The following is a 12,819-nucleotide window of genomic DNA, read 5'->3' on the forward strand; positions in this document are numbered from 1 at the left end:
TTAAATGTGGATAACATATTAGTTCTATGTTAAGTAGATACAAAGTAGTTCCAGGTGATCCAGGTTTTAAGTAGGTGCTCCCAAAATTGCTGTAAGTTACTATTTCAAAGGCTAGTGAGGGGAACCTTCAGCACTGCCCCTTTACAAATCGCTCAAAAACGAATGAGTACCTTTTTATTCTCTTCCTCAGATGTTCCTGCGGCTTGAATAGATGTCCTCTGTCTAACCATCAAGTTGCTTTTTCCCTTTCAATGAAGAGAAAATGTTTATGAAATCTTCCTTGCATGTTCTCAATATGTTTCTCATGAGACATCTCAAAAGCTCCCCTAAGATCACAATCACAGTGATGGGTAAAGGAGTGTATGAAATGCCTAGAAGTTACCTACAGCCCTGTCTTAAGGGCAAATAAAATATGCCATGATCTGTAAGTTAAGAATTTGAATTCTGGCAAGGCCATGTTAGCCTTCCATTCTTTCAAGTTTTTTAAAATTGATCCTGCATGTACTTCCTTGTAGCTCCTTCATTCACTTTACTATCCCCCATAACACCACACCCACTCTCCTGTAAGCATCAAGCCTTGTCAGTATTTCAACAGCTGTGTAGTTCATTCATGCACCTTTGCACAGAATCCCAACTGGCACACATGACTAGTCTAAAGTGCGCTCTGCAGAGAGGTCAAGGATTGGAAGAGCATGCATTTGGAGCAATTTTAGGACCCATTGACAGGCACTGTGTGAAACTTGAACTGGCTTTGAGTCTCAACTCCAGAGGTCTTAATAGAGGATTTTGGACTGTATAAATATGGATGCATCTCTGACAGACTCAGAGGTGCTACATAGTTTGTATGGGGTGCTGGCCTTTGCTTGTGGTCCTTTGCCATATTACAGATGGACGGCCAGGGCATAAAAAACACTGGGGGAAAAGAACTAATTTTACAGCATCAACAAGGGGTCATACAACTGGTCTTGCTGAATGACATCTTGAAAGGGACAAGGAGGGTTCCGGGGATATCCTGTACCTCCACATTGTGGCCTTGCTCACTCTCCAAAGGAAGTCTAAAGGCGACTCAGAAGAGCCATTGCCAGTGCAGCAGGAACCAAGCTGTATTTTTTCTGACGGTGTCTTCTGAAGACGTCCATTAATGTAGATGTAATCTGTGCGTGCCACTAATGCAAGTGAAAATAGGTGGGTTTTGAAGATCCCCTCAAGATCTGAGGACCATCTGGATGAAAATACTGTGGAGTGAGTGAACTTCTCTTTCACTGGTATATCATGGAAGACAGCACGGTTTTCTTTTGTCAACCTGGCATACAGGATTCCATTGAAGACACACCCAGTGAGAGTGCATACCAGAACGATTAATAATTTGTCCGCATGTCTCTGATTTGGAAAGTGAGCAACTGGCCCAAGAGACCTCATCACCAGTAAATGAAGCTCAATCTTAACCATGCAGTGGGATCAGAGTGTAGCCCACTTCAAGAATATAACCAAGGACAATTTTTACAAAGGCGTTTCTATCTCTGTGGGCATGTCATTCATGGAATTGAGATAATGCATATCATGGAATTGCGTGGTTACTCTGCACACTCAAGATACTCTGTACCTTTTCCATCACAACATGAAATGTTAAGCACATATAAATGGAGCATAAAATGATACTGGATGCTCACCTATTCCTTATTATAGTTTGTAGGCATTGTGTGAACTACAGTGCCTCCATGACCCTATTTAAAACCAGGTACTTACCCTTTGCATGTCACTGGCACTACATTCATTGTAAAGTTGTACAGAATTGCTTCTAAGCTACAAAAGAACATGCCCCCTCAATGACAGAGATATTGTATAGTGCACCCTTCACATTCAACGTGTTCTTGGATATTGCTTCTGTAAGCACCTCTCTTCTGGGGTGAATTCTATCTTCTTTTCTAAAGTTTCATTTTTCTGTTTAAAAACCTGCAGCTGTACTTTTATGTTTTTTTATTTCAAAATATAAATATTTCCTATGCCAGTGCTAAGATTCCATTGGTTAAGCCACCACCTTAGTAGACTGGGAAAAATAAGTTCCAATAATTACTTTAAATATGTATTTTTTTACAGTTTTACTTGGTGCAAACTCAGCTTATGGACACTGGAGCATGTTTGAGCACTTTCAATGAGCACTAATTACATTACACAAGGTCAGATTTATTTTCTTTTATGCATGGATAAATTAAATGGTTTCGTCCAGGATCACAGGATGTTGAGCTGAGGCCGGGATTCGAACTTGGCTCTGCACCAAAGTCGGCAGCTCTGGCTATAAAACCATATGCTCTCTGCTTCAATTTTATACGCATCCAAGGTGGCTATGAAGAGTTAATATTCTTATGTAAACAAAGTCTAAAAATGCCAAACATGTGAATTTTAAGTATGCTTTTTCAGACCAAAGCAATCTTCAAAGTGGAGTCATGCTAAGTGCAATAATGTGTGTATGAGGCTTTGAATCTCTGTAACTTCTGTAGCGTTCTCAAGGCTGCTAGTGACGGCTGTGTGTGTGTGTGCACACATGCACCAGTATGTGTTTATGTGTAGCAGAATGTGTACCCATGTGAAAGTTTCAGTGCCTGAAACTGAGACAGTGTTACCAGATTTTTAGAGCACTCTCTAGTCCATAGCCAATTGAAAGGTAGCCCAATATTGTTTCTCTAAGGAAGGAGGGCCAGGGACAGCATCAAGGGGAAACATACTTTACCACACAGTGAAAACCACGCAGTGCCTTTACAACACAGTCAATACCACAACTGCGACATTACCATGCATTCCTGTAGAATACACGTCATTACAACGCCTGCTTTAGGGAATGCAGTGTTAGGCTGGTGTTAGATTTTAAGTCCAACACCTTCCCTACTGATACACTGACTGGAGTTAGAATAGTAATTGATACTATTCCAAAGTCTAGCGCTTCCCTAAAGCAACTCATCAAGCAGGCATTAAATGGAGATTCGTAGCTGGACCATCTTACAAAAGTGATTTGCGCAGAATGTCTGCTCCTGCTAACTGCTTACTTTCTCTCTGAGCCCTTGCAGGGAGGGCAGTACTCTGTAGCATAGCAAGGTGCCATGGTGAAGCAAGGCAAATGGCCCCTTAGACAGCTATTCGGGTAGTGCAATAGAACAATTATGAAGGATCAATGGGCCACTCATGGTTTTGGCCCCTGGTGTCACTAAACCTGCTGCACCAATACTGGTACCCCCCTTTTCTCCTCCATGTGGCAATTAGTCACAACCAGGTGGGCAAAAGCCTGTTACTCTCCCCAGCAAATTGAACTTCACCTTCAGTTTTAAGGCTTGCAAAAAGTGTTAAGTAACAGTAACATGTGGCGCAGTAGGAGGCACTGTTATAGCCCATGGATTGGCATTTGAAGAAATGGCTGCCTCTTATCATTTTCAGGTACCTTGGAGAGAGACTCCCAAACTTCTGTAAATGCCGATCAGCAAGGGAGGTAGGATAGTTGAGAGATGACCGTTGAAATACGTGTGACAAGGCTGTACTTTTAAAGTGCTTCTATCACACTTAGAGGGCAGCGCTAAGCTCACGGCCAGTGCAGGCATATTGTTAGAACAGCTAAAAGACTGATCCGGTTACCAACACAAATTTCTAGCCCAATACTCTTAATATAGCACAAATTAATTTAAAAAATAGCCCATTTGGCAATCCGCACAAATCAATATTTTCTCACACAACCGGGAAAGATTTTGCCGAATTGTGCATGATCCCAATCTGGCAACACTGAAGGACAGGGTCGGCTTTAGCGATGGTGGCGCCCGGTGCGAGAATCATTTTTGCCGCCCCCACATTCCACGACCACCTCCTTGATTTTCTCACTACCACCAGGCATAAGTGCCCCTCAACTCTCCAATCATAAGTTATTGCTAAACAAGTGCCCCCTCCCATGATGTCGTCGCCCCTTCCACAGATCAGCGCCCAGTGCGTCTGCACCAGTCGCACTTCCCTAAAGCCGGCCCTGCTGAAGGAATAATGCGTGCATGAGTACTGTGAATAACAGGTAAGGGCAGGGAGGAGTACTCCTACAAAGCTATTTACACTTACCTGCTGCTGATTTGAATCTTCCTTTGCATCCTGGCAGGGAACGCCAGTGCCAGGATGCACCCGCAGTAAAATCCTTCACAGCGAGGTGGTAAAAAGCATGTCACACACCAGGGTAACCCCAAGCGGCAAAGGGCAGAAACCAAAGAAGGGAAAGGTAGTACGCACAGAATAAAAGACAGCAAAAATGAGGCAAATGGCAGGAGTGAATCAGAGCCAGACTACCACAAAAGTTGTAATATCAAGGAGCTTTATGCACACAAAATTAATGGCACTTCCTGATATCTGTGGTGCTGTCTCCTTCATTGGTGAAACATCAGTGGTAACGTTGCTACGTGCTGATTGGCTGCTGTCCCCGAGTTCTACAACCCGAAAGCTCCATTTGAAATGGAGGAAGAAATACAGGAAGCAAACGTACTTTTGACATGGGAAACAATGAAAGGTGAAATGTTAAGCCGGAGTTTGCGTCCCTCTGAGATGGTGTTGCACCATCCCCACAGATTGAAGAACTCTGCTCTAGTATGTCAAGACCAGCATTTTGTTCTGGTTGTCTGCCCCCATATGTCATGGTTGTCCTACCTAATGCTAAGAATTATATGTAGTATAGTAGCACCATCATGTTGCCACAGCTGCCCTCTATGCCAACAAGTGCCTTTTGTGAGCAAGCACCAGGATTTTGCAATTGGTACCCCATAAGCCAAGAATTACCTTCAACATGCAAGTGCAAACATTATAACATTGGTACCTCTTATTGCAAGATTTACCTCCATTAAACTAAAAAACTCTCTAACAGAAACACAGACAGGTACAATTTATTATTAGTTCTATTTTTTCAACTTGCCTTTAGGTACCTTCACAGGTCCACTTCACCTGCCAATTCTGGGGAGACCTAAAACTGGAATACAGCAGCAGAAAGTGAAAGCTGGAGTCTATATAGTGATGTTTAAGCTCCATCTTTCTGTCTTTCCTTTTAAACTCACCCTCCTCTATGTCTTCTATGGGAGAGTGTTAGTTATCAGCCTGATTAACAAGGAGCTCTGGACAAAATAGTGCAGTACTAAAGTGCACAGGGCTACCTGTAACAATCGATCAATGAATCAATCAGGATTCATAAAGCATGGCTAATAATCCAATAGGGTATCAAGGCGCTTGCAGGCCCGGAGGCTTATTCGAACAGACAGGTTTTGAAGGCCATTTGGTATTTCAGAAGTGAGTGATCGTCCGGAGGTGCGTGGGTAGGCTGTTCCAGGTCTTTCTAGAGATGTGGGAGAAGGAGCATCCTCCACTTCAGCTTCTGTAGATGCCGGGAGTATAGGCACGTGAAAGTTTGACAGAGCGTAGTCTTCTTGAAGGTTAGTGGAAGTTCAGGCAGGGGTTAATGTAGGTGGGCCCTCGGTTGTCTATAGCATTGTGCATGCGGGTCAGCAGCTTGAATTAGCATCTCTCCTTTACAGGGAGCCAATGAAGTTTCCTGTGGTAGGGTGTGATGTGACTTTGTTGGGGAAGGCTGAGGAGGAGTCTGGCTGCGGCGTTCTGTATTGTCTCTATAGAAGGTGTGCGCCCATTCCCACATAGATGGTATTGCCATAATCTAGTTGGCTGGTGATAAGGGCTTGTGTCACGGTGTGTCTCGTGTGTAGGGGTAGCCACTTGAAGATCTTACATCGCATGCGTAGAGTGGAGAAGCTAGAGGATGAGACGGCATTGTTCTGTGATTTCATGGTGAGCTTGTTGTCAATGATGATCTGGGGTTTATGGCGTGGTTGCGCACCCTGGATCTGATGGCCACCAGGAATCGTTCTATGTGTTGCTGCTGTTGTCAAAGATCAGTACTTCAGTCTTGTCTGTGTTCAGCTGCAGACAGTTGTTCTTCATCCAGTCGGCGATGTTTGTGATGCATCTGTGGAAGTTGTCTCTGGTAGTAACGGGGTCGTTGGTGAGTGAGATGCTAAGTTGGGTGTCATTTGTGTAGGAGATTATGTTCAGACCATGGGATCTGATGATGTTGGACTGCGGGGTCATATATGGATTAAAGAGCATGGGGTTGAGAGATGAGCCTTGGGGGATACTGCAAGTGATCTCCTTGGGATCAGAGGTGAAAGGTGGGAGGTGGATCTGCTAGTTTCTTTCAATGAGAAAGAAGGTGATCCATCTGAGCACATCCCCTTGGATGCCGATGTGGTGAAGTCTTTCGATAAGTGTGTGGCAGGATATATTGTCGAAGGTTGCCAACGGGTCAAGGAAAATCAAAGATGCTGTTTCTCCTCGGTTGAGGAGGGTTTGGATGTCATTGGTGGCTGCGATCAAGGCGGGTTTGGTGCTGTGATTGCAGCAGAAGTCGGATTGGGAGCTGTCAAGTAGCTGGGAATGGGAGCATGGAGATTGGCCGGTTGTTTTTGAGTTTGCTGGGGTCAGCAGAGGGTTCTTTGAGTAGTGGTCTGACTTCAGTATGTTTCCAGGCATCAAGAAATGTTGCAGTGGTGAGAGAGGTGTTGAGTAGGGTGGTGAGTTCCTGGCTGATCCTTTGGTATTCAAAGTTTATTTATTTAATTAAAATGTTTTATACAGCGCTGGCTAGACCCAGGGGTATCAGAGCACTTTACAGGAGTATGAGGAGGTACAATAATCGATACATTTGGTCAAAAGCATTGCAATAAGAGCCAATATAAGGAAGGCTGATAAAAATTAATGCAATTTACAAAGGTCAAATAATAAACTCACGTGGGTAGAGAGTAATTAGGTTCGGGTGGGTGTGTGGAGGTTGACCAGGATGAGATCAAGTAGGGGGATAAGGATAGTGGGAATAAGGAGAGTGGGAGATTAGGGGAGTGGGGGAATGGGAGATCAGAGGGAGGCCGTGCGGTAGGTTAGATGGCATAGGTAAAGGTGGGGGCAAGAAGGGGTTGCTAGGGGGAGGGGAAGGGAGAAGCATGAGGGAGGGGAGTTAGGAGGGAGAGTGAGGGGGTGAGAGAGTTGGATGGCAAGGGGGAGCCTGGTGGGTCACAGAGTAGGATACAGTGTCAGAGGAGTGTATTATTGACCCCAGTATTTGTTGAGGAGAAACAATTTGAGGTCTTTTTTTAAGTTGATGTAGGAGGGGTTGCAGCGTAGGTCTTTAGGCAGGGAGTTCCAAATGGATGGAGCGTTTCCAGAGAGGGAGCGAGCTTGTGTGCATTTATTTTTTAGCAGAGGGGGATAAGAATGAGGGTGTTGGTGCTCCTTGTTGGTCTAGAGCAGCCCGCTTTGTGGAGTTTGTTTGAGAGGTAACGTGGGGTGTTTTGGTGAAGGGCTTTGTGTGTGATACATGCAATCTTATAGGTGGATCTGCCTTCGATGGGAAGCCATTTGAGGGTTTTAAGTGCAGGGGAGATGTGGTCGAAATGTTTATAGTCAGAGATAAGTCTAGCAGCTAGGTTGAGTACAGATTTGAGTGGTGCAAGGTGGACTTTGGGAGTTCCAGCGAGGATAGCGTTACCATAGTCTATTCTCGACAGGACCAGCGATTGGACAACAGTTTTGAAGTCATCTATCAGGATGCGGGTTTTGATTTTTTTGAGTTGACACAGAGTGAATAGTGCTCCTTTGGCTTTGGTTTTAATGTGGACGGTAAGGGCAAGATTATTGTCAATGGTGATGCCTAGAGATTTAACTGAATTAGAGGTGGTGAGAGAGCAGTTGAGAGCATTAAGGTCAGATATGCAGTTTTGTATGGGGAGTGGGATGTTTTTAAAGGGGGGAAGAGAATGATTTCCGTTTTTTTAGAGTTGAGTTTGAGATGATTTTGGTGGAACCAAGATTGGATCTTTGTTAGGGTGTCATTGAGGTGTAGCACATCAGAGTGGGATTTAATCTTATAGTAAAGTTGAGTATTGTCAGCATAGAGTTGGTAGTTGATTCTAGCTTGTTTGAGAATGAGGGTGAGGGGTTCCATGAATAGATTGAAGAGAGCGGGGCAGAGAATGGATCCCTGTGTGACACCGAGGGTGATAGGAACGGGGTTAGAAAGGCAGTTCTTGATTTTGTTTTGTTGGGTTTTATGTTAGCGAATGGAGGTGAGCCTGTTGAGGACATGGCCATTGAGGCCAAAATGGGTTTTAAAGAGTGTTAAGTAATGCAGTGTGGTTAACAGTATCGAAAGCAGCGGAAATGTCGAGGAGAATGAGTAGGCAAGCTTCGCCATTGTCAAGTGAGTGATGAATATCGTCCACTATATTGAGTATGGCAGATTCTGTGCTGCATCCTTTTCTGAAGCCGGATTGCAGCGAGTCAAAGAGGTCAAAAGTGTTTATGTGATTATCCAATTGAAGCAGGGCGCATTTTTCAAGGGCTTTGGAGAGAAGAGGGGGGTTAGAGAGAGGTCGGAGGTTATTGGGGTCGTTGGGATCTGCGTTGGGGTTTTTGGGGATGGGTGTGATTTGACCCAGCTGGTGGGAGGCGGGAACACACCCTGAGGTCAGGTAGGAGTTTATAATGGTGGTCCAGAGAGGGGCGATGATATGTTTAAAGTCTTGGACAAGTTTAGAGGGCATGGGGTCTTTGGTGTGAGAGGATGGTTTAAGCTTAGAGATGATGTTATAGACTTCGTGTTCTGTGACAGGGTGAAAATTATGCCAGGTGGCATTGTTTTTTAGTTGCTGGGGGCTAAAGGAGTAATTGATCATGTGCCACCCATGTTACGCATACCCAAAGCAAAGTAATGCAAGGCAGCGCTATATGTGCTGGGGTATTTTAATTTGTATTTACTAAACCTGGCAAAGTGACTTTGAGCGACTTTGTGAATGCTAAAAATTATTTTAAGTCGAGACTGCACAACAAATGTCAAGCAATACCAATGCAGAATCATATTAAATCTGGGCCCGAATCTTTATAAAATGGTCAAGTGTGATTTAAACAGAATATCGAGAAATATTGCAAAACCCATTAACAAAATTTCCATGAAAACTGACCCTCTTGCATTGCCCAGTCATGTTACTGACACTTTTTCCTGATTATTGCTTGTCGAGCTATGCTTCTTTCTTTTTAACATTCATTTTGAAACAGATTTATGGTAAAATCACTTGGTTGATAGATTCTAGTCAGACCAAGTCATCATCTTCCTAGAGAAGGCTTTTGGTATGCTTATAATTGTGCCTCTTTACAGTATTTTACAGTGTGGCTGCTGTTGTACCATTTATTAACATATCATGTTGTCCACAGGTGACTTTCCAGCAGTAGATTGTGTGGGGCAGTCTTTTAAGGAGGCAATGAACGCTCTGCAACTTCACCTGAGGCCTCCGGTCAGAGTGCACGGGGTCATTTTGGAGCAGGCATATTTGGATAGAATATCAGAGGGAGTGAAAACACTGAAAACGCTGGTGTATTCGCATACAGGTACATTTTGTTTAATATGGTTATATACACTGTGATCCCCACATCTTGCTTTTCTCTTAGTAAAGCGTTGCATTAGTCTGTGGACTTAGTTTAAAGCTACCCTTATCACTTCAAAACTTTTAACCAGTTTTTTTCCGATCTTGCCTTAGAATATGGCAAAATATAAAATGAAATGGAGAAGCCGCTCAAGATAACAATGTTGTTTCCTTAACGAAAACGTTCTATCGTTAAAAAAACGGAACAATTAAAGCAAGGACAATTTGAACGGTCTTCTTAGATCACCGTACATTTTAAATGTATTATATGTGTGTGTGCGCATGTGTGTATTTCAAAGTTCAATAAACGAGTGCACAGATATGTTTGCGCATCGTTATTTGTACATTCAGAATCACAAATATGTGTAATTACAACACCGTAAAGGACTTCAGACATAAAGGTGTTTAAAGTGATAAAGGAATAATGAAACAAAACAGAGACGACTAACAACCAATAGTTTAGAACGGGTACATATTCCGTTTCCAAAACCTGAGAAGCATTTGGACCAGCACTGCACGCATGAAAGCGTTTGAGTGGGTGTTTCACTTATTATAAACTTGCGTAGACATTTTCGAATGTGGAAAGAAAAATCTTGCTGATACATGGTAGAATCTCTCGGCTGTCGCAAGGGAAATTTATTTTCGTCTTTGTGCGTGTTTCTTGGGATATGTACTAAAAAAAATCCTTATTCTAAGCGAAACTTTCACGAAGAATGAATGCCCTTTCCTCGTCGCCAGCCTGTATTATACATCTGAAAAATCTGCATTTTGCCCTTGAGTTAGACTGTACATATGTTTGATTGTGTTTTGTGTGTGGTCTTTGAGAGCTGGGGTGAGCAAACTGTATGCTTTGGTATTTCGATTGCCCAGGGTCGGACTGCCCTGTAGGGCAATCAGGCACTGCCCGTCGGCCTATAGGGCAACCAGGCACTGCTCGTGGGCTGGTATGAGCCGGTTTTTGGAGTTAGAGGGCCTATTTTATGGTCTCATGGCTCGGTTTCTACTATGATTTTCCCGATGTTAAAACCAACATTGCAGTAAGCACAAATCCATCTATTCTTCCATACCTTGCGAAACACTTATAGAGCGTGTCTTTATAAGTTCAAAACTGCCTTAATTTGCAAACATGGGCTACTTATTTATAGGTATCTAATTCAATAATTGGGACCACTTTTATTTTGGTGGTCGTGTCCCTTTTCTTTCCCAGCCAGACCCTGCGAATGCCTGTACATACATGTACAACAGATCTTTCGCTATGTGTATCCTTTATAACTGTCTATTGTCTGCTCTGGGTGTTATGTTTTATCTCTTTATTGTTTTTGAGTCATCTTGGTATATTACAGTCATGGGATTAAATGCTGTGCACAGACATTTGCGCAGTGTAACTGTATCTTTCTTGCGTGGAATTACAATGCACTTCACAATGTGCTTGCTCTAAGAAACAATTATTTTTGTTATTACACCAGATATTTCGTTAAACTTAGGGGCATATGTACCAGCCCCTATCGCCACAGGAATGTCACTTTTTGTGACGTTCTCGTGGAGATAGGGGCCTTCCCTTGTACATAAGGCACCTTTTCACGCTATGTTTAGTGGGAAAGGGGCGTGCAGTGGGTGTTGTGGTGGGCGTTCCACCGCAACACCCATTGTCTTTGACGCTGCTCCCTATGTACAAGGGTGGCATAGATAGGAGGCAGCACCAAAATTAAGACCCGAAAATCCTGGTTCTAAGTTGGTGAAACGAGGATAAATGCATTATTTCTCCTCGCTTTTGCTTTTTCCATGTGTGTTGCCTTATGAAGCACACATGGGAAAAGCAAAATGCCATGGTTTGTTTATGTACAGGAAGGTGCACCTTCCTGTACATAAACAAACCCTTTAAAAAAATGCAATTTTGTAATTTTCATGTGTGCTGCATGAAACAGCACACATGAAAGTTACAAAATGGTATTTTAGGAGTGTTTATGTGCAGGAAGGGACACCTTCCTACACATAACCAATCCTCCCCTGCACACAGACACACTTGCACTCTTAGCACCATCGCAGGGGGAAACGCAAGGCTGCACCACATTCTTGTAAATATGGCGCAGCCTTGTGTTTCCGAAGTGGCGGAGCATGTCATTAAGCCCGGGAGGCTAACAACACACTCCGCCACTTCATTGTACATATCCCCGTTAGATTTTGAGTTTAAGTATGTGCCCACGCATTCGGATTTGCGTACTGATTCTTTTTAGGTTTGGACTTTGACTCTGCTTTAAGTGTCTCGCAAAACGACTGTTTTCCCCCCAAAATATCATAAACAATATATGTAGACAGAGGCGCCTTTGGCAGTGGTGTTCATATATTGATCTGTTAAATTGCCATTCACATTTGGCTACCGCCCACGTCAGCCATAGGCTCCCTTGTCTTTGAGTGAGATAGATATATTGTGCACATCCACTTAAAAATAGCTCACTTCAGTGCTGGAGTTGAAAGCCAAAATCTCCTTTCTTTTTGTTAAAAACTTTTTTGTTCGTTTTTTGTTTGTTAGTTTTTTCACTATTGTGAGAGCCTAGAGCCATACAGGTCCATCTTCTGCTCCCCCCGCCCCCGACCCGCTGCTTTGTGCCTCAGTTGCAATGCCCATTCTCTGGTCCAGCACCTTCCCAGCAGTGCAGGAATTGAAAACTCATGGCGCTCCAGGAGTCAAATAAGCCCACCCTCCTAATGACTTGCAGCATCTGCAGGTGTCAGCCTGGCAGGTATTGTGGAACTTCAGTGCAAACCGGACCTGCTTCTATCTGCATTAAAGCCCCCTTTAGTTTGATCAGATGTTGCAAATATAATAGCCAGTTTCCAGTGTCAGGCAGAATTTTCCTGAAATTCCAAGTGTGTTACACCAGACCGGTGCTGTTCACCTAGTTGCTGTCTGACTTGTGAAACAGGTGCAAAGCACCACTGAGCCCCCAATTCCTTGGCCTGTTTTGGATCTTAAAACGTCCCTCGTCACACTTGTGTAAACATTTTGTTTAACACAGATCGGGCAATGTGTTTATTGCTCTGTGAAACGTATACAGAGCTTTCCTTCCGTGACACATTATTGAACAGTTCACAAAATAAAATGCTCTACAAAGAGAGCTTCATCAAACGATGGCAGAGGATGGAGTGTTCGACACACCAGACCACAAATGTGTGCACTGACTGTGATTATTCTCACAGTCACACACAGCAGAAGGAAAAGTGAAGTTAGAAAGAAACCTTACTTGCATCACCCGTAGAATCTAGCATAGAAAAGGCCTTTGTTGCAATCTGATCCAAAATACATTGTAAAATCACTTTAAAATGACGCTTT

At 43.5% G+C, this 12,819-nt stretch overlaps 1 protein-coding gene across 1 annotated transcript in view; it reads left to right on the forward strand.

The window, feature by feature from the left end:
* Window positions 1-12,819, forward strand: part of LOC146831362 (uncharacterized) — a 1,121,174-nt gene that overhangs the window by 684,883 nt on the left and 423,472 nt on the right. Inside the window, exon 6 of the mRNA XM_085604146.1 lies at window positions 9,280-9,453. Within this exon, the coding sequence (XP_085460272.1) occupies window positions 9,280-9,453 (174 nt within the window). The remainder of the gene's footprint in view (window positions 1-9,279; window positions 9,454-12,819) is intronic.

Source organism: Triturus cristatus, chromosome 5_1 (genome assembly GCF_964204655.1).
Source record: "Triturus cristatus chromosome 5_1, aTriCri1.1, whole genome shotgun sequence".
NCBI classification, from domain to species: domain Eukaryota; kingdom Metazoa; phylum Chordata; class Amphibia; order Caudata; family Salamandridae; genus Triturus; species Triturus cristatus.